This window comes from Drosophila guanche, unplaced genomic scaffold (assembly GCF_900245975.1).
Source record: "Drosophila guanche unplaced genomic scaffold, DGUA_6, whole genome shotgun sequence".
In the NCBI taxonomy this organism is placed as follows: Eukaryota; Metazoa; Arthropoda; class Insecta; order Diptera; family Drosophilidae; genus Drosophila; species Drosophila guanche.
Window position 1 is genome coordinate 6,887,574 of NW_022995749.1, and position 20,732 is coordinate 6,908,305.

At 43.3% G+C, this 20,732-nt stretch overlaps 4 protein-coding genes across 5 annotated transcripts; 3 read left to right on the forward strand and 1 right to left on the reverse strand.

Moving 5' to 3' along the window:
* The first annotated feature begins 1,276 nt into the window (after positions 1 to 1,276).
* On the forward strand, positions 1,277 to 11,620 carry LOC117585428 (relaxin receptor 2). The gene is made up of 9 exons (XM_034274902.1): positions 1,277 to 1,364; positions 3,558 to 3,857; positions 4,177 to 4,357; positions 4,421 to 4,705; positions 5,334 to 5,405; positions 6,495 to 6,566; positions 10,178 to 10,249; positions 10,313 to 10,756; positions 10,810 to 11,620. The coding sequence occupies exons 1-9, from the start codon at positions 1,277 to 1,279 to the stop codon at positions 11,618 to 11,620; spliced, it is 2,325 nt and encodes a 774-aa protein (XP_034130793.1).
* Positions 5,174 to 20,056, forward strand: LOC117585726. Of its 2 annotated transcripts, XM_034275364.1 has the most exons (5): positions 5,174 to 5,210; positions 6,375 to 6,381; positions 7,635 to 7,644; positions 16,843 to 17,065; positions 19,513 to 20,056. In XM_034275364.1, exons 4-5 carry the CDS (start codon positions 16,847 to 16,849, stop codon positions 19,648 to 19,650), a joined length of 357 nt encoding a protein of 118 aa, XP_034131255.1. In that variant the 5' UTR covers positions 5,174 to 5,210; positions 6,375 to 6,381; positions 7,635 to 7,644; positions 16,843 to 16,846; the 3' UTR covers positions 19,651 to 20,056. The 2 variants fall into 2 exon arrangements, with proteins under 2 accessions (XP_034131255.1, XP_034131256.1); XM_034275365.1 differs by lacking the exons at positions 5,174 to 5,210; positions 6,375 to 6,381; positions 7,635 to 7,644 and having other exon boundaries at positions 16,435 to 17,065.
* Positions 11,968 to 12,677, forward strand: LOC117585725. The gene is made up of 3 exons (XM_034275363.1): positions 11,968 to 12,155; positions 12,235 to 12,423; positions 12,489 to 12,677. The coding sequence occupies exons 1-3, from the start codon at positions 12,030 to 12,032 to the stop codon at positions 12,537 to 12,539; spliced, it is 366 nt and encodes a 121-aa protein (XP_034131254.1). The 5' UTR covers positions 11,968 to 12,029; the 3' UTR covers positions 12,540 to 12,677.
* On the reverse strand, positions 12,555 to 13,876 carry LOC117585724 (S-adenosylmethionine mitochondrial carrier protein homolog). Its single transcript, XM_034275362.1, has 4 exons — positions 13,665 to 13,876; positions 13,343 to 13,609; positions 12,863 to 13,284; positions 12,555 to 12,798 (listed from the first exon to the last, which is right to left on the reverse strand). The coding sequence occupies exons 1-4, from the start codon at positions 13,758 to 13,760 to the stop codon at positions 12,684 to 12,686; spliced, it is 900 nt and encodes a 299-aa protein (XP_034131253.1). The 5' UTR covers positions 13,761 to 13,876; the 3' UTR covers positions 12,555 to 12,683.
* Positions 20,057 to 20,732: the final 676 nt, after the last annotated feature.

Here is a 20,732-nt window from a genome sequence, read left to right on the forward strand (position 1 = left end):
ATGAGGCGGTCCCAGCTATGACCTTTTGCGGAAATTATGATTCGTCTCTGGCTGACCTTGAGCCTTGCGTTCGTTTTGTGACCCGAACCCGGAGCCTCATATCGATGCGAAAACAATTTCGCCGCGGAACCCCAAGTGTTATTAAACGAAATTTAATCAGCCGCAAAAGAAATGCTGCAGAAAGCAAGGGAACATATTGCAGTTCCATTTCGTGGTACATTTTAACCTCAGCTCTGCTTTAATGGATTGCATAAATTAGGGGAATAAAATCGGCTAGTTAAAAAGGGGAACAGCCGCTGCTTGTAGCTCAAATCATTCATTTCATTTCGACAGACTCAGCAGGGAAAATCAAATTTGCTTTGGTCTATGACCAATAACTTACATAGATTAGAAGTTCTCCTACTCCTCCAGTGATACCTGCCTTTCTCTTGACAAATTTCTTGACTACAAATCGTTGAATTTACACTGTAAGAGACCTTCTACTGTATTCCTTGCCTAAGACCTGCCGACTGTCAAAAGCTTAGCTAGTAAAACCCCCTGCTGAGCTAGTCAAATCCTTTGATAATCCTGGCCTTAAAACTTTAACTCTGCAACATAAGCTCACTACATAAATTGTGCGAAATGACACAAGAGCTAAACTCCATTGAATAAGCAAATGAATTTGTCTCTGCTGGAAGGTAGTTTAAGAATTTAAACATGAGCTTTTGCAACTTTTTCTGAAACAGTTTCTCTTAAAGCAAAAATCAATGTAATTACCCCTCTTCTATCTTCTACCAAATGATGTCCTTAAGAAGATTAAACTGACATTTTAATCCGCTGCAAAAGTCTTAGTTTGAGGGCAACTTTCTTACGGCTAATTAATTTCCGGTGCATCAATTCTTGACGTTCTTGTGCCCGCGCGGTAATCGGATCCCATCAAGTGGAAAGCAGCTACCATACAAAATATTAATTTTGAATTTTATTCTACTCATCCTGTGTAATCCTGGCACTTAAAACTCTCTCTCTCTCTCTCTCTGGACTCCCAACGAAGCGCGGGGCAACATTAGCCAAATGAAGTGACAAGAAATTAACGAAGAAAAAAATATAAGAAATAATAATATAAAAACTCAATGAGTCAGCGCCAAAGAGTTGTTGTTGTGTGTGTTTGGTGAATGATATATATGATGAACTCGGTCAAGGAGGAGGAGCAGCAGCAGCAGCAGCCACGCTGGCCCACTAATTAGATAAGCGCACATCGAAAACAAACCACAGAATCAGATCCTGGTAGCCATCCAAAATGGTTTATGGCAGGAGCATCGCTGTGGGCGTCTGCCTGATGACCATCGTCATGCTGCTCTCCGCTTTGATATTCTACTTGAGTCTGGGTAAGCGATCTACTCTAACTCTAAACTCTACATTAATTTGCAATCTATCAACGAAGCGAACCAAAAAACAACGAGAATCAAATTCCAAACTGCAAAATGCCCATAAATTCTATGCTCAAAAGTATTTGAAAGTAATTTGTTCTGTAATACGATAAAAACTTAACAACAAAACCACTCAAAAGGGGCAGGGAACAGCAGAGAAGCCTCTGACCATAAAAAAATAATAAATACACAACACAAAAGTTTGCTCTTGAGCACAAAACAATTTTCCAATGCACAGGAGACACTCATAAAGTGAGAAAAGTCAAATTAAAAGAGGTTTATGCATGGCAGAGTGCAATTTTCTTGTACATTTTAGGAGGTAAAGCGAATATGAATTTACAGTGAAGAAGGAAAGGTTTAAAAAAGTAATCGTAATTTTCTAATAAAAGTAAAAAAATGCAAACAAATTTCCACTATTTTTATATGCTAGAAATAATTGTTATTTTCGCTGCTTCGACTCTTACTCCAACTAATTAAAGTTCACTTTGCCAAGTCCCCACTGTACTTAAATTCCTGAGCCCTGATTTCTGCACACCCTGCTGCCACGTTGTCCTAGTCAGTGGTTCCTTGTTCCATCCAATGCCTTTATCTTGTTTTACGAGTATCAATATCAATATCATGGCATTTGCTCTGCTTTTTGCTACGCCTCTCAATATTATATATATTTTTTATGCCAATTTGCGTATTGATTTGCCATACAAGCAACACAAACGAAGAAGAAATAGGCAAGTACATGCATCATGGCCAGCCACAGCAAGAAATTATTTAGCTGCCGAGAGAAGCATTTGTCCGGCTTAGGTTTAAATCCGCACCCGACAATAGAAGGAAGGAAGGAAGGAAGGATTCATGCTGCTAAAGTGTGTCTCCAGCCTCTCTCGCTCCCTCTCTTAGTGCTGAATGTTTGTGGGAATGTGCCTTCTTTTCTCCTAATGAAGTTCGAAATTTATAGCTGAAGAATATGAAGAAATATACCACAAACTGCTGCAACAAAAGGAAATGCACAAATAACTCTTGGAAAAGAAGTTTATCGATGTGTAGACTTTTGACATTTTGATGAAGGAGTAGCCTGGCATTATCCTTGAATGCCTTTTGTTTAGGCTACGCAAAGGGATTAATACTTCGTTTATTACCAAGTTTAAGCAAAGCTTGAAGCATAAATCTAAAGAAAAAGATAAAGAGGGTTAAGCAGAGCCCAAGGGAAGCAACTGATCAAGGATAGAAATGTGAAAGATATTCTGCTCTATTTAAAGACTTTTCTGAACTGTATAAATGTCATAAAAATCTCTGAGAAAATTAGGGAAAAATCTTTTGGGCTGCCTGCCACTCGAAAAAAACAAACAGCCACATTATGACGCCAACTCATATCATCTGAACTAAAAGATCTCAAGGTGCTGCTCCACTTTCTGTTTTATTCAGTCATTTGTCTAATGAATGAATGAATGAATGCCCCACAATCGTGTAACTTTAATTGCCAGAATACTCGGGCGGGCGACGCCAGACAAATCATAAAATTGATTAAGTGAAAAACAAAATTGACATTTTATTTTATGGCAATGGCCGAAAAGAAGCTGCCAGCATTCAGTCAGAAAAACGTCGCAGCTCGAAAACTTATACTTTGAATTTCTTTGGGACGGCTAACTCTCTCGCTATTTGTTTGTGCAACTTTTGAGGATATATTAATTTGTACAAACAAACGTTTGAATCATGTGCTTGAAAGAAAGGAAAAAAAAAAACATATTGTTAACAAAGCAAATAAAGAACAAAAAGCGAAACTTTCTTTGGACATTAAGTTTAATTGCTTTGACTTGAGAAGCGACAAGAAATGAAGCAAAGAAATGCTCAAGCTGGGGCAGCGGCATTAAGTTGTCATCTCCAGTTTGAAGTTTTGCCTTGCCAGCGATTAGAATAATTACTTATACGCCGCGTGGAGCGTATGATAAGCGGCTGAGACTCTTAGTGGGAAGGGTTTGGTGAGGTATGATGATTAAAGGAGGTCCTGTTGTATTTTCCTGGGCCATGAAAACTAATAAAGAAATTATTTTAAATATTTATGTTTCACCTCAAACAACTTGACCCAAAACTAATAAGAATCGACTTATCTTTGGTGTCCTTTCCTTTGGTTTATTAATTATTGTGTGTTGTTTTTGGCAGGACCCTGCCCTTCGGGCAGCTTCGCCTGCGACAATGGCACCCTCTGTGTGCCGCAGCGTCAGATGTGCGATAATCGTCCCGAATGTGCCGATGGCAGCGATGAGCATCCCGTGGAGTGTGGCCTGCTCTACGGCAGCAAGGAGATTGCCGATAAAATTGTGCGTAATGCGATTGAAAAGAAACAGCAGCAGCAGCAGCAGCAGCAGCAGCAACAAAATCAGTCGATTGTGAGCACTGTGGAAGCTGCTGTCCCGCCAGCGGTGTCAAGGAATCAGAGCCAGACAATGAACTGGACTTGTGGTAGGTGGACGACAAACGATTCATTTAGCCAATTCATCAATCAACTGTGCTCCAGCTACAGCCAGTGTGAGCGATTAGCCAAGGCATCAATCGGGGAGCTGCAAAAAAGTAGAATTTATCTGGCATTAAATTCGATTTTTTAATTGGAATTGATAGTGATTGAAATAAGTAACAGAAAAGGCTTTTGATTCGATAAAACCTCAATTTAATGTTGTAAAAAAGCATTTAAAAGCAAACATTAACTTCTCGAGGCATTTCTGTTCTCAGAAATGTTTTTATACCTTTAAAAACTCATAAGTCATCCTGCCAAACTCCCCAGATATCATCACATATCCGCGGACCTGCCGCTGTGGCCAGGGCACCACCCTCTATTGCGGCATCTATGCCAAGCTGCGGCGTTGGCCGCGTATTAGTGCGGAGGTGACCAACCTGATCATCATCCGCAACAATCTGACACTGAGGGAGCATGTCTTTGCCAATCTGACGCGTCTACAAAAACTGTAAGTTGCACAAACACCAAACACCATTATAAACTGCTTAAACTCTTTTGTGTATCTTCCTAGAACCCTAAAATTCAACAACATATCACGTGTGCCCGTGGGCACATTTGGTGGCTTGACGCAACTGGAACGCCTCGAGTTGAGTCACAATAATATCAGCCATCTGCCACATGGACTCTTCGCCGAGCTGCACTCCCTCCAGTGGCTCTTCCTGGTCAACAATCATCTGCTTCATTTTCCCATGGAGCAACTAAGGTCCGTCCATCGCCTGGAATGGCTTGTCCTCAGCCGGAATCGCCTCACTTTGCGCAATATGCAGTTGCCGAATATTTCCTCGCTTTACGAAGTGTAAGTAAATCGAATTGGGTTATGCTCTGGGTTGAGTCTTCTATTTGTTAGATTAAAAAACACAAGCGAAAGCAAGTCTGCCTCCCCTATCCCCTATCGCCTCTCCCTGCTGATCTATTCAAGCGTAAAATGCTTTACACTGTCTGCCATTGTTAAGCTGGGTAGCTGGGCAGATGTGTTTTGGGTTACTCGGGTATTGGGTGTCGAGCGTCCGGCTCCATGATGGCCCATAAGCTGAATTGCTCTCCAGCACTGGCACAATGCCCTGTCAGAGTTCTAGCAACTTGTTTAGATTTGTGGTAAGTGATGCTTTCGATGTCTTTTCGTTGAGAGTGTCCAAGAATTTGAAGTTCTATTCGTTTATGCACGCGACTGGGGCTAAACAACAGACAGAATGAAGAGGTTTTAGCCATTTAAGATGTGCTGTAGAGTGTGTCCTTTCACTTAGTGGACATTTGTACAGTCAGCAAACGCAACAATTTAACGATCTAAACCCCACCCAAAAGTGTGTCTTGAAGTTCTCATTCATCTCTTATCCACACGAGCAGAAGACTCGGCTTAAAGGCAGAAACCAAACAGATTGTTTCTCGAATGTTAAACATAAATTTGTGTTTATTTTTTTTTGCAGCTATTTGGATTACAATCGAATCGAATACGTTGGCGAGCAAACTTTTTCGCAATTGGATAATTTACATTTGCTGTAAGTAAAATAAACTTCACCCCCTAACCCATCAGGAGCAGCAGCAGCAGCAGAAAGTGTCGAAAGTCTATTGAAATATGTTGTACTTAGATTTTATGGGGCGTATGCGTAATTTTTACTCTTCGCTGCATTTTGCTTTCGTTTTCAGTTCCAGGCCTCCCAGCACTGTGCTTTTCCTTCAGATTTTATTTTTGTTGTTCTTTTGTAGATGGATTTATGTGGATTATATTGAGGGGGGGGGCGTCGAAGGAGCTGCATGTTGACATGACATTGAGCAGGATATTGGATCTGCCATGACACCTACTGTCCCCCCAAAGGAAATTTATGCACCAATAGGCATAAATTCGCAGCTTTTATTGTTTACACAAATAACACATATGCTAAGCAAATAAGTGTTTAAATGAAAAATATTCCACACAGGCACGCGGCACAGACAGCACAGACAGACAGACACAGCCACACCGACACCTTAGACAATTTGCAGGCATTTATCACAGGCCTCTCCACAGGTGCCCGAAAAACACCCCCCCCCCCCCATGGACCGAGCCTGACTGCCAGTGGAGCATACATAATCATTTATTTATGCATCAATAGCTGACAATATAAGTCAATGGGTCGTCTGGGTGCCTAGCTTCCAGCCTAACAGAAAATAAATCAGTTACCCAAATTGCCCCAACGTAAATAAATGTGTTAACCTTAGCAGAACGCCAAGATTTAGCTGGGTTTGGGTTCGGATGGATAAATTGTTTCGCAATAAGATCATGGAAATGTGTCAGCAATTTAGCTCGGATATCTAAAGGGCAAAAAGCAAAGGGCGGAGGTTCGGCAAAAGATGGAGGAATATATTCCACAGAAGTGCGAAAAAAAATGTGTTCTTTGGAGCAAAAGGGATATTCTGTGACCTGTTCAGAGGAGTCCCGATTGCCCATTGCTGGCAGATAATAGTGCCAACATGTATTCATACGAGAGTACAGTCTGTACCCACATCTATTTGATTTATTTCCAAAGCCTGAACTTATTTAAATAAGAAATTATATTCTCTCTATTTGGGCACAATTAAAAAGCTATTCAAATAAATATATTTCCCAGGGACCTGAAGCACAACATCATTAGCCACATACATGGACGAGCGTTTGCCAATCTGGAAAATATTCGGGATATGTGAGTATGAGATTTGTATGAGAATTTATTTATGCCAGCGTGGATGGCACTTTGAAGTGGGTAAGCCGGGGAGAGGGTTAAAGTTTAGCACCGACACGACACTAAGCATGAATTATGGTGACGCCGAGCTAATTAGCATAATAATACGAATAATGCCAGGACACAAGCAAATGAACTCGTGCCTTGGTCAAAGGAACAAAACCAAAGGAATCACAGCCAAACAAAGCCGCAGGACACCATACGAAAATATATTTTTTTACGAGAGTAAATTTGCGAGGGGACTGGCCAACTGGCCACTCACTTTGTGATTCAAACTCGCATTCAATGATATTAATTTGGAGTTCATTAATGCGCCATTACGTATACGCCGGGCTGTGCGGTCTGAGCAATTTCAGTTGAAAACTTTTGTGCCCACAGACAAATAAATAATAAATAATAAAAATAAAGAAAGCAAAGGGGAGAGCAGAGCTACAGCTAGAGAGATTTCCCTCTATTGATACGTTACTGGAGGTGTAGATTTTTATGTACTAAAACACGCCCGAACCATAAAAAGAAAGAAAGTTGTGGCAGCAGCCCCTTCAGGGGAAACTAATCTAACCTTTATGGCCATAGTTTATTGTTACGAAAATGATATGCAGCTCAACTCTAAAGAAAGTGAAAGTGGGTGTACGTATCTATGAACAGAAATCGTAAAAGTAAACAAATTGTTTGCCGCTTTGAGGAAGGACTTTCATGGGCCTCAGACAGCAGGGCGTATGCCCGGATAATACTTATTCTTAAACACAAAAAGAACACTCAACCATTAAAGTGATGCTTTAAGGATTTGCTGGCGCTTTCGATATGGGAACTCAAACATTTTTTATGTCGCTTTGGTGGCCTTCATAACCACATATCAATGGCATATTCAATAAATGTCTCCAGCTCCAGCTCCAGCTCCAGCTCTCTCTCTCTCTCTCGCTCGTCTAGCATCAAGCTGTGGCCTTAATAAACCAACCCATCTACATATGAAGCAGATACATCAGCATATCAAGGAAGACACACGAACACACTCTTCTAATAAACACCCAGACATCATCCATGAGGTTGTCTGTGACTCGACCAGATTTCATTTTGGTTTAAGTGAAAAAAGTATTTTGGCGTGGCGATTTTTGTTTCTTTTGGGACAGAGTCTGACTTCTGGCCACGAAACAGAACAGAACAGAACAGAACAGAACAGAACAGAGCAGAATAAACAAACATTATTATGACCAAATAAAAATGCAAATAAATTTGTATTTTATGAGAAAACAATTTCGACAAATCCTGAAAGGGGGCACAGGGCCAGACGGAGACGGACACTCGGAGCGAAGTCGTTGGCCAATAATGAAGGAGTTTATTGAAATCGACGCTGGCTCGCATAGTCCTTGCTTCATTAGACCCTACACTATCCAATTCCACTCCCGTATCCCTTATGCCTGTTGATGGCCACATCTCCCCTCGCCGTGGAAATGCAAATAATTTGTGACCTTTGCCAGCGTGCGAGGAATTTCTCAGCATTCCTGGCACTGCACAGAAATTCCTCCAGTGGAGAGTCCTTGTGTATTTTTATCTATCAGCTATCCCATCTAAATGCTGCTCATGTATCCAGTCAGCAGGCAGTTCTTCCTTCGCTTCCTTCCCCCTGGCATTTTCTGCTGATTTGTTTTGTTTGGCCATACATATATACCCCTGGGATGGATGGACAGTTGCTGGCACGGAAAGCGATAAAACAAACGAAAATATTTGTGAAATCGCTGCACTAATTTGATTCCTGCTGTCCGGGCAGGACACTGAGCCACTGACAGGTCATTATGGAGTAGCAGCAGCAGCTTAGGACATCGCATTGGGCTTAAAGACATTCCCACTTCTGCACTCATTGTTCTGCCAAGGCTGCTGCCACTGTTGCTGTGACGTTAATTATGGTCAATATAAGCTCCTTCCCTTTGCCCATGGCTCGTGCTGCTGGCTCGTGGCAGACAGTGCAACAAATGACAGAGTACACTCGTCGAGCACATTGCCCCAAAAGAGTTTCACAATTGAAACGTGTCATTTGCCGTGGAAGCGTAAATGGTTTCATTTGGTTAATGTGCTCTTCCCTGTGGGGGCGTACAGTGGGGTACATTGAATGTGGAAATGCATTTGCAATGCCTTCATGGCACTTGTCCTCAAGTTTGAGAAATCTAAATGCTTTCAATTTAATGTTGATTGAAATTGATTTGAAGCATTTAGCAAGGGGATTCAAAGTGATTAAAAGCCAGGGAAATTCTTGCATGTTCCAGCTGCAATTTTCAGACACCCGAATAGAGCATTTGGTTGTCTGTCTGGTGCTCGTTGCTCTCTCCATAATTTTGCACGTAGCAGAACAGCACAGAAATTTATTTGTCTTAAATGTTCTTAAATGCGCATTGACCGCTCCACAATGAACCCATTCTGCCCTTAGGCCACTCTCTGCTGGTGGGTCCTTCCGTCCTTCCCTTTTGGATGCTGACGCATTTGCGGGTGCTGGTCACTGGGCCACGTGTGTGTGGGCCCCTGAATGTGCTTGGCCATGAGCAATTGGCATTACCAGAGGCTTAGTTTTTGGGTCCGGTCTTTGGGGCCAACACAACAGCAACTTGTTGCCCGGCCACAGCATTATGTTAATTGTGCGCGCAGTCTGGTTCTGGCCTTTTGCTATTTATGAAGTTATTAAGTGCGATATTTATGCCGGGAACCGCAGCAATGATAATCCCAGAGGCCTGCCGCCTAATAAGTAATAACACATTTACATGGGACATTTTTGGGAGTGTCGAGTGCTAGAGTTAAATATTTGCTTGAGGATGGAGCTGTGGGAACTTTATAGCCAGCCAGCAATTACCAGCAATCTGTGTGAAAGTTGCTGGTTGCGGGTGTGGGTGTTGGGGGGTGCTGGCCATTGTCTTTGTGCGACAAACCATAAAAACAAACTGTTAACAGTTGGCGCTTGAGCATTGATTGACCAGACAAGTGCAAGCAATGGAGCTTCAGCTTCCCTTAGTATAAACATCAGCTGCTGCACTTCACACGGCGACGTGACACAGTGGAGCGATGCCCAAAAGTTGGCACACAAATAATGAAATAAATTTCAACAATTTAGACACACCCAAAGGATATCCAACTGCCACTTAGTGGTTTTCCCATATTTAAATGCAATTTTGTTTGATTTCTGGCACCACAGTGCCATTGCCTGTCTGCCTCCGTCTGGCTGTCATGAATGAAGCGCTCTTTCCTGTGGCTAACACACAGTTGCAAGCCACAGGATTGATAGACAATGTTTGTGCGCTGATTTATATACTCCGAGTCGCCGCTGCTATTAAATAGATATTTTGCGCTATTACGTCCAGCCCGGCGGGAACTGAACTCGACTTTATTATGTGACTTTCAGCGGGGTACGTGCGGGGTCTTTATCCAGCTTAAAGCACACAAAACAGACACAAAATGTACCCAAAAATTTAATTGTAGAAAAGTTTTAAAGAGTTTTGGGTTTGGCTTTATCAGCGATGTGTGTGCGAGTGTGTGGGCCATTATTCGCGGCTCATGAGAACAAATTCTAAGACGTGAATTTCATTTTACAGCCGCCTTGTCGGCAATCCCATTAAGGAATTATCTGGAGAAACATTTCTGCACAACACTCGACTGGAGGCACTGTAAGTAGGGTGGGCAACATTCAAGGTTAACAGATAAATACGCCTAAAGGTGTTCCGTTGCAGCTCCCTGGCCCAAATGCCGCTCCACATCCATCGCAGCCTGATGCAGCCGCTGAACATTTCGTTCCTAAATCTGACGGGCATCCGCTACGACCACATTGACTTTGCGGCCATCAATGGCATGCGGAATCTCACGTACATCATTTACGATCGTTTCTTCTACTGCTCCATGACGCCTCGCGTGCGTATGTGCAAGCCATCGACGGATGGCGTGAGCTCCTTCAAGGATCTGCTGAGCAAGCCGGTGCTGCGTTACTCTGCCTGGGTGATGGCCACGCTAACCATTGCAGGCAATGTGCTGGTGCTCTGGGGACGCTTCATCTATCGGGACGAGAACATGGCCGTGACGATGGTCATACGAAATCTGGCATTGGCTGACATGCTGATGGGCTTTTATCTGATCACCATTGGCATACAGGACTATCGATACAGGAACGAGTATTACAAGTGAGTGAAGAGAAACCTTAAAGATATATTTTACACATTTTATCCCCTTGCAGAGTGGTCCTGGACTGGGTTAGCTCGTGGCAGTGCGTGGCCATTGGCACGCTGGCGGTCAGCTCCTCGGAGGTTTCGATGCTCATTCTGGCGTTCATGTCGCTGGAACGTTTCCTGCTCATAGCGGATCCCTTTCGCGGCCATCGCAGCATCAGTGTGCGCATCATGTGCTTCGCCCTGTTTTGCATTTGGGTGACGGGCGTGGGGCTGGCAGTCGCTCCTGTTGTGCTCTGGCATTCGAGCACCAGGTTTTATGGCGCTCACTCCGGCACCTGTTTCCCGCTGCACATACACGAGGCCTATCCCGTGGGCTGGCAGTACTCGGCGTTTGTATTTCTGGGCGTCAATCTGCTGCTGCTCGTGATGATCGCGCTGCTGTACACGGCGCTGCTGATCTCCATTTGGCGGACGAGGAGTGCCACACCGCTGTCGCTGCTGGACTGCGAGTTTGCGGTGCGTTTCTTCTTCATTGTGCTGACGGATGTGCTGTGCTGGGTGCCCATTATCGTCATGAAGATCTGGGTGTTCTTCAACTATAATATATCGGACGATATCTATGCCTGGCTGGTGGTCTTTGTCCTGCCTCTCAACTCCGCCGTCAATCCGCTGCTGTACACCTTCACCACGCCCAAGTATCGCAATCAGATCTTTCTGCGTGGCTGGAAGAAGATTACATCACGCAAGCGGGCCGAAACAGCGAATGGTAATGCAGGCACCATCACCACAGGCACGGCCACGGGCTCCTCGCAGCAGCCGGAAGAGTCCACCGCCATTGCCAAGTCCATGCCGCTGGCCCTGACGCTGGCAAACTGAAGAAAGTTCATTAGAGAGGAGCCATCATCAGACATCTATCTATCCCCTTATGTATCTGCGAGTATTTATGTATATCTATGTATAACCATCAGTCTATATGTAAGTTAACCAAGGGTAAGCGTGAAATACATTCAATGTGATATTTGTAAGGCCAAGGGCGCAGTCTTTGACTTCACTTGTTCGGGTTTGGGGCGCAAATTGTGCACCATTTGAATTTTCAGATTCCCTCCTTTATTCATCGAAAATTGCTAATGCTGGTGGTGATAGCTCTCACGATAGGAACTAGTGTCATCGCTGAGACATGGTCTGGCAGTACCAGAACATACTGCTGACGATGTGGCAACTCCACACAGCGCTCAAAAATTTGTCCGCAGCAGGCCAGGTTATTAGCAAAAACAAAGGCAATGCAATGGGTTTGGAGCGGTTTGTGAGCAGCACCGTAAAGCCAGATTCGGATCTCGTTCATCCTGATGATGCCCAGTATATTTGGCTGCCCATCGCCGCGCTTGTGGGCATATTCATACTCTCAGCTTTGGTGCGTTACATTTCTTATCGCCAAGTGTTTGAACAAGTGTGCGCCCTCCTTAACGTATGTATTTGGGTTGTGTTTGCAGGTGTACGCCATGTCACGTAGTCGCTGCCAATGCTCCTGTCCCTGCTTGAAACGACTGAAGACGCCCCGCATCGACTACATCAACGTGGATGAGGAGGACTCTGATGTGCCGATGGCCGGTGGGGGGGATGAGTTTGGCGAACAATATGCTGCTGCCAGCTTGCTGGCCGGTCGTCTGCACATAGAGAATGTACGTATGGACTGGCATATGGCCATGGCTATGTGGAAAAAGTAATGATTGCTTATTATTCACAGCGTCCAGGACACTGCCACAGTCCTCCAGGAACCAGCAGTTCTCCTGCCTAGGCGGATAAGCCAATGTCTTGCAAAGAAACTTCCATACAGTTTACTGTCTACATTGTTCATCCTGTGGGTGGTTGTCATCCCTCAGCTTACATACTAAAACAATCCATGTGCCTCTACCTTGGGTATACAAATAATCAAACTAATTTAATGGTCAGTATTTGTGGCGCCCAACAGGCGCGTTGTTAGGTCGTAGAATCCAAAGAAGAATGCCCCGCCAAGTGTGATCCACAGCACGCGCGGCACAAATCCAGCAAACAGACTGAGAAATAAATAATACTTAATTATGTGTAAACAAATACCAGACAGGCGTATCATTTCATTACCCGCTGAAGCCTCGTTCCAGATAAATGCCATGGAGAATGCTGTGAGGGCTGCGACGCCGCGTGAGGCTCTCTCGTTCTGCTAGCATAATTCGTGTCTTGACCACATCCAACGGAGTTGTGAGGCCGGCTGAAATGCCGCCAGCTACCGCTCCGCACAGCGCAACAGTTAGTGGCGTTGACTCGTAGCCCGTCACTGGTGTCCACTGGCGCTTAAAGTACTCCCACAGCGGGAACTGTATTAAGCTGAATGGAATTTCGCGCATGATGGTGGAGCCAAAGCCACGATAGAGACCACGACGCAGTCCTTCCGTGCGATAGGCACGCATCAGAATCTGGAGCGCCGACTGCTGCTGCTTGTGCCCAAGCAGGGTCTGCGAACGCTGTTTGGCTATCTCCACGGGCACGCGGATAAGACAGGCCAGCTATGTATACATAAATGCATTCAATTTGAGTGAGTTTTGATTACGCATTCAATCCTACCACTTCTGCTGTAGATGCTGCCGCCATGTGGACATATGGGGAATCTTTGGTATTGGTGACAGAGCTGAAGAACTGCTTGCCGCACTCGTAGGCACAAAAGAAGAGCGCCGCTGTGGGTGCACTGCCAGCAGCTGCCGGTGCCAGGCCTTTGTAGATACCACGAAAGCCGCCGGCCCGCCAAAAGCCCAATTCGCTTTGAAGTCTCGTCTTTACCGTGTCTATGGGAAAGAGGGCGATGTCGACCACTACGCCAGCCACTCCACCAGCCTATGGAAAGTCATTCAATGATTATTGTATTTGGATTATTGTTCCTGCAACGTACTAACAGGGCATGCAGAAATGAAAATTTTGGCGCTGGGTCCTGCATGCTGATGTGCGCTGCAAGAGCTCCTGAGTCCAGGGCCAGATCTGCAGTCATTGTGTCCAACTATTGATTGCGTTCCTAAATCTTAAGCCATGCTGTCAGGTTCTTTGTTTTAATTAATAAACAAATTGGATTTTGGTTGTTAACGTAACAGCAGGTGTGACCCCGTAATTATCGATCAAATATACCGACAGACCCTCGGAAATATACCTTTTAATTTTAAAAACATACTGTAAATATACCGTAAATTTTAAATCATTTCCTCGACTTTGATGTTCTATTTAATATTACCAGCTGATCAGGACTTTCAGCTTTAAAACTGTAATTTTACTCAAATAACCATTTGATTCTCCACCAGATTGACGGATTTTCATGACTTATCTTTATTGGATTGATTGCATATGGGTGGGAATGACAATTTGTTGCTGGCCAAACGAAAGTCTGGTATGGACTTTTGTATACTCTATTTCCAATAACTAATTTTAAAATTCCATTTTACCTGCTAGTTTTAAACATTAACAATAACTTTATCTTAGGCTGACTTACTTTTAACCTTTTTATATGTTTTCTATGCATATACATAAGTACTATTTAGCGATCTAGATACATTCTCGGTATATTTGATCACCGATCCATTTCTTGTGATCGTACTAATCGCACTAGATCAGCGTTTTTGATACAAGAATTCATGGACCCGATTCTAATTTTTGAAATCTTATTCATCATGGTCCAATCTATTTATTTTATAAAATGAAGATAAATACAAAAAATGTATTTATATTTTGTATTTAATAATCATGTCATTCATAACCCTCGTAGTTTTTATTTACTATATTAGGAGAGTAACGCAATTTAGGGAACAATTAGTAAATACTCTCTTTTTTACTTATAAAACCAAATAAAAATAAAACGCTATGAAATGAAATAAAAAATAAAAAAAGAATGATAGTAAGAAAAAACTATTGTCTAAAATAACATATTTAGCGCGTCAACATAAATCAGTAAAACTCTATTGTTATCAAATTATGAAAATAGATCTAGTGCGGCATAATCAAGTTTGTCATCTTCATGTTATCTTATAATCTAATTTGAATGTATCCATATTTCCATTTATTCGTTACCATTTTTGTAAACTACAAAGTTGCATCTGTAAATAAAAGAAAACCCTCGGCAGTGGGTGGTACCTTTAATGCATCGTATTACAGATATGTGAGCCCATGTGCGCAGCCTGAGCGCTGCGACGTCCCGAACTTTGAAACCGCTTGGCTCTGCTCTGAACTTTGGTGTGAGCCATTTAGTGCAATTTGCAAACTTGTACATAGGTCTTGTGCTCCGGCTGCCAGATTAGTTAGGGGTTTAATCTCACCGAGGTCCGTGCGGTGCGGTGCGGTGCGGTGCGGTGCAAGAGAGCGCATACAGAGTATGAGAGCTGGTCTAGGCAAGAAAGTGTGAATAATTTGTTTATTAGATACTGGCTCGTAAGCCGGCTGGGGCATGGCTTGAGCTGCTGAGTCATTCCGATTCAAGATAATGTACCCGCAACGCAACTGTCCGCATGGCATACGTACATATGTACATACATACATATGTATCTCCACACATGTGCATATCTGAATCTATGCAGGTGTGTGATTCATTTATCCCCAGCACTCAAGCCATGTCTTGGCTTGGCTTGAACCGATCCAGCGACTCATGCATTTTATATAAATGGATAAGTACAACAAATGTTCATACATAGTATACAAAAATACAAAGTCTTCAGTAAACTTGCTACGGTTGATATATACATACATATGTACATATAATGTATGAATGTATAAATGTATATAAAAAGATACTGTTAAAGAACCGTCCAAAGTGAATGCTCCAAAAAGCGATCTAATCATTTATAATTGTTAGCAAGTTGTGTGTTTGTTTTGTCCATTTGCGCTTATCATCGACAGCACCGGCAGAAAGATATCAGTGTGCATTTTGGAGATACTTCCACTGACTAGTCCACACATGTACATACACCTGTAAGTATGTATGAATGAAGGAAAAGCGAACCTTGGGCGGCCTGCTCGACTTCTCGATGGACTTCTACAGAAACATCCGGTTAATTTTTCGAATAATTTACCTTTAACATATAAATACATATAAATATAAATAAATAGAATTGTATTTATCTGAACAGTTTAGAAATTGCAGCTGAATTTATGTACAATTTGAGACTTTTACGGAGTAGGTAGGGTATTGGGGAAGCTGTTAAAGTTCCCACCATGCCAGCACCAAGTCGAGCACGACCAATACACAGTTAAGCTTGACACACTACACATACAAGAACGCTTGGCTAGAGGGAGAGAGAGATGGTACGGTACCGGTGAAGTATGTATATATGCCTGAGAACAGCTGTGTATGTGCACTTGTGTGTGTGTGCTTGGCCCACCTGTTTGGGCTTTCAGGAGCAATCACACGCTTTTGCGCTCGCGGCTGTAGAAAGATTTCTTGCTGCTTTCTTTCTTCTCCACGGGCCTGGGGTTTACTCACTTTTGGCGACAGCAAGCAACAACAGCAGCAAGAGCAACAACGCCAACGGGCTGCGTTTGTTCTTTGTGACTGACTGTGGGGTGTGTATGAGGGCAGGAGAGGCATGGAGTATGGCAGGCGGACCAAGGCACATAACGTAACGAATCGGTGGAGCAGCGTCAGCGTCAACGCCAGCGCCAGCGTCGACGTCGGAGTCGGAGTCATTTGTGCGGGAACGGTTATACCAGCCACATCGGGAGCTCGTCCCCCAATCGCAGACCACACGCGCCACGGGCACCACTGAGTTGAGCGAGGTTTCGGCACGACGCGTCATCTCTTTAACAAAAACAAACAAAACAAAAACATATACATATAAATGTATGTATGTGTGCATGTAGCAACTACAAACCTCTCGTGTGTGCATTTGTGATTGCTCCTATCGCTCCTGCCCGACATTATCAATATATCAACTGAATCAACCAACAAAGGAGGAACATGAAGTGAAGTGAAGCCGAATAAGGCTGTTCTGTTCTGTTCTGTCCCATCGCACATTTATACATCGAACCAGCGTGTCACCAACGCCGCCGATAGCAGAAGACGGAGAAGAATAAATCGCAGCAACGATCCCCAGTCCCATGAGCAACACAATGACAGCCGCCCACGAGCCGACCATCCACTACCTGGACAGCGTTCTCAACGAGGAGGAGAAGCGCTGCGAGTACAGCCATCAGTGGCGCAACTTTACGATCTCTCGCTCCGGCCGCTTCAGGTCAAAGAACAAGAAGCGGGACGTAGTAGATGGCAAGCTGTTTGACGCCAACAGTGGCGGAGCGTCCACGAAGGAGAATGAAAAGGTGCGTCTATTTTACAGCTCCCAGCTACAAGCTTGCGTATCCCTGCTGCCTGATCGAGGCCAGTTGCTTTATCAGCGCAGGCATTCTATAAATATCAGTATATCGCGAGTAGCGACCCATTTTGTGAATTGGGTACGTGATTTCTTTTACTATCTATCAACGCAACAGCTCCACCAATAGTACACCTTAGTACTTCGATGTACCTCGTTTTCGGGCTTCTTCTTTTTGGTATCTTCTTAGCCCCACCATTCCTAGTGAAATGCATAACAATTGTGATTTGTCAGACACTACTACAACACAACATAAGTCAGTCCGGAAAAACGGAAATGCTCGTTAATGAAACGGATGTTGGCTTTGTTGTGATAAGACCTCAAGGCAGTAGTCATGTGGACCTTTTGTAAGATCTGCGCCCGGATATATTTGTTTACCATTCAATGTCACTTGAGGCGTCGAGTGAAACCGAAAACACCAGACGCAAGAAAGAGTGTGATGCTGATGGGAGACTGTAATGATGTGTGGGAGAATGCTGTCTTTGGATACCAAAGACTTATTTAGAGCTCCCTAAAACATCCGATCGTGAGCCTCAAATCTCACCGAAGGTTGCGAAGAGTTTTCTAAGGTAGATCTACAAAGAAAGTTACCAAAATTAAACTATGTATGTACATATATTCTAAGTGCATGTACTTTGGTCTTGATTTATATGTAAAAAACTAAGCCATGATAAGATTAGATTGTAAAGGGAACTTTTTGCCACATTTTGAGTGTTATTTTGTATAAGTTTTGTGTGTAAAATGAATGATTTTATTTGTACCTCAATGGTATACAATGTAGTATAAAAAGTCCTTTATTAGGGTTTAATCCCACCCCTTCATCAAGAGCTACTTACATACAAATAAACCTTGTAGCAATTACAGACAAAGGTGCCATAAACGCGACTCATAAAGTGCAAGCGAAATACACTCAGTGCGCACTCTCTTTTTATAGTCGTTTGTTTGTTTCGCAGGAATGCTTTTTATCAACAAAATGATGAAATTAAACACAATTTTGAGGTTTTAAAAGTATTAAACAGGAACAGAAAAGATGAAATGTTTTGCTTTCTGTTGCTGCCCTGTTCTGATACCCCTGAGACCGGCCCTACCCTAGCTACACCCCGACACACGAATATCAATCTTGCTGGAAACTTTATACCAGCCAGCAGCACACATTTTATGGCGTCAGGACGACCCCCCCGAATGACATTTAATACGCATTTTGCACACAATTTGTATGTTTTCTACTCCATATAACGAGGAAAACATATTCACGAGAGGGTAGTGCCAAAATCAAGGTCTTGGATTTGGTGTCACTCGAATGCTGTATTAATTCGCCGGAACACCACACCAGTTCCTGCGAGCAGTTGGTGACGGGGGCGTGCGTCTGAGGGATGTCCAAGGAGGGCGTGTGGCGCTGATTGCGCAACGCAAATGCATTGACCGATCGATTGATTGCCGGCCGACATTGTTGTCGCGTCATTGTCGTCTGTGCATTGAACTTGAAGAATCGCTTTATGATGCCGACTTGATATTTATATCGGCGACGACTGATGGAGTACGCTCTGCTGACGTTTAAATTTATACACATTTTAAGATCGAAAGGCGTGAGTTTTTCCTACACAAAGATAAAGCATCGTCAATAAAAAGATAGAGAGAGAAAGCGTTTTGCATCAATGACAAGCAATCCAAAGATTCCGCAAGAAAATTCTAGAGAGATCTAGATGGAAGTAGCCGGAATCCTTGAAATCAAATTATGGAAAAGTTTTTGGTGTTATTTTCTGTTTCTTCAATTATAATTGATAATTATCAGCTAACAAAATCAAGGCATAGACCTGTCTGTATGTACAAGGTTTATGAGTATATGGGCATACTATAAAACTAGACGGCTGTGTGTATTGGGGCGAGCCGTATCGCTGATAACAATGAAGCGCAGAAAATATGACGCTGGCTTTTCCAGTTAAATAATAGAAAAGCAGCCATCGATTGGCCAAATACACATGCACTTATTTTGCAAGCTTTCCCCTTTGCCCGAACAGCAAACGGCACAGCGCAAAATATCTGTCTTATCAAAGACAAAAACCAGAGAAATAAAAACAATAATAAATAATTGCACATATTTACGCTATTTATACATACATACATATTTACGCAGATATGTACAAACACTGAAGTGGCATTGAATTTGATTTTAGCTCTTTTTTTGTCCGCGTAACCTGTCAAAAAGGCTTTCAGTATAAATGTCCCCAAGTTTGATTAAAATCAGGTGCTAAATTATAGTTGGTCGGCTCGGGCATGTCTTCTGATTAAGTAGCTTAGTGGAGTCGATTGATTGCTGACCCTAAACGACAAGTGAGATCTGACGAGATTTTCTGTTCGAAAATAAACAAATAAAGATGTCATATAATTTATTTTTAGATCTCAACGCGCAGTTCATCCACCGCATTGCCCAAGTCTACATCCACGGCCACAACAGGATCGGTAACAGGGAGCAGTGCTCGAAGTCAACGCGACAAAGTGGAGAGCTACAAAAGTTTCTACGAGACGAATTTATAGATAGTGGATTTCTATATTCTCTACGCACTTTTACACACAACAGTGCACGACGCTTTGTTATATCAAATTTACAGGGCGAGAGAGGGTTTATTGCAGGACTCGTGGACAACAATGCAATGAAGCATGCTGGAGGGGCTTATATATTCATATATTCAACATAATATATATAATCTAATATACACGCTTTCTTCCTCTCTGAACTTGGATCGATTGTACGTACTTATGGTAAATTATTATCTGCTGCTTGCTTAGATTGTAAAAGTATTAAAACGTGATAATTGCACTAAATTATAAAATATCTTTAAGTTTATAGTTACATAATTGTAATGTATTGTATTGTATGTCTTAAAGTTAGTCAGAAGCAGTACATTTGAGTCTAGCCAATAAAGCACAAGGTTGGATCTAATGAGTCGTTTAATCGTTGCTTCAACACAGTCACCAAGGAGTTAAATCATGATCTGGGGACACCATCACCATCTCCCCGCTCTTCGGGCGCTCTGATGTAGCTCACATCGAGCACGCAGAACTTCGCTCGGCACATCGGGCACGTGCACTTTTGTTCCAGCCAAATGGCGCGATCGACGTCCGTTTGGCGGGCGGCAAACCACCGGGCTAGGCACTCCACACACCACATTGGGCGACAGTAGCAGTTGGAGCAGGAGGCCTCGTTCGTCAGGGGAACGCCATTGCGGTCCACATCTGCGCATTGCTTGTTGATTTTAATGTTCGGATCGATCAGCATGCAGGCGAAGCACTTTTCCGTCGTGGGCTCCGCTTGGAAGACTGGATTGAGCGCCACTTGGGCCTTGAACACATCCACAAAGCGGTCGATGACGTTGCGATGGAACTGTATGTTGGAAGGTATGGCGATGGGACGCCTCAGTCGATCCTCCAAATTTCTGAATTCCAATGCATTGATTCGAATGTGAAAATCTGCGACGCCTTGCCGCATGGGCCGCACTATAATGCTGATCATCTGCAATGTGTCATTCTGATCCTGATGTGTTATATTGTAGGTCTCCGCCTGTAAGAAAAGAAGATTAATAATCGATATCGGGAAAAAGCAAAGCAGGCTGGACCTT

What these genes read in the sequence shown, in the direction of transcription:
- LOC117585428 (XM_034274902.1), top strand. Translation starts at nt 1,277, where the DNA reads ATGGTTTATGGCAGGAGCATCGCTGTGGGCGTCTGCCTGATGACCATC. An exon ending in CTGACGCGTCTACAAAAACT is followed by an intron (nt 4,358 to 4,420) that starts GTAAGTTGCACA and finishes GTATCTTCCTAG; the next exon opens with AACCCTAAAATTCAACAACA. An exon ending in TTGGATAATTTACATTTGCT is followed by an intron (nt 5,406 to 6,494) that starts GTAAGTAAAATA and finishes TATATTTCCCAG; the next exon opens with GGACCTGAAGCACAACATCA.
- LOC117585726 (XM_034275364.1), top strand. Translation starts at nt 16,847, where the DNA reads ATGAGCAACACAATGACAGCCGCCCACGAGCCGACCATCCACTACCTG. An exon ending in CCACGAAGGAGAATGAAAAG is followed by an intron (nt 17,066 to 19,512) that starts GTGCGTCTATTT and finishes ATTTATTTTTAG; the next exon opens with ATCTCAACGCGCAGTTCATC.
- LOC117585725 (XM_034275363.1), top strand. Translation starts at nt 12,030, where the DNA reads ATGGGTTTGGAGCGGTTTGTGAGCAGCACCGTAAAGCCAGATTCGGAT. An exon ending in TATTCATACTCTCAGCTTTG is followed by an intron (nt 12,156 to 12,234) that starts GTGCGTTACATT and finishes TTGTGTTTGCAG; the next exon opens with GTGTACGCCATGTCACGTAG. An exon ending in GTCGTCTGCACATAGAGAAT is followed by an intron (nt 12,424 to 12,488) that starts GTACGTATGGAC and finishes TATTATTCACAG; the next exon opens with CGTCCAGGACACTGCCACAG.
- LOC117585724 (XM_034275362.1), bottom strand. Translation starts at nt 13,760, where the DNA reads ATGACTGCAGATCTGGCCCTGGACTCAGGAGCTCTTGCAGCGCACATC. An exon ending in CATTTCTGCATGCCCTGTTA is followed by an intron (nt 13,610 to 13,664) that starts GTACGTTGCAGG and finishes GACTTTCCATAG; the next exon opens with GCTGGTGGAGTGGCTGGCGT. An exon ending in CTGGAACGAGGCTTCAGCGG is followed by an intron (nt 12,799 to 12,862) that starts GTAATGAAATGA and finishes TTTATTTCTCAG; the next exon opens with TCTGTTTGCTGGATTTGTGC.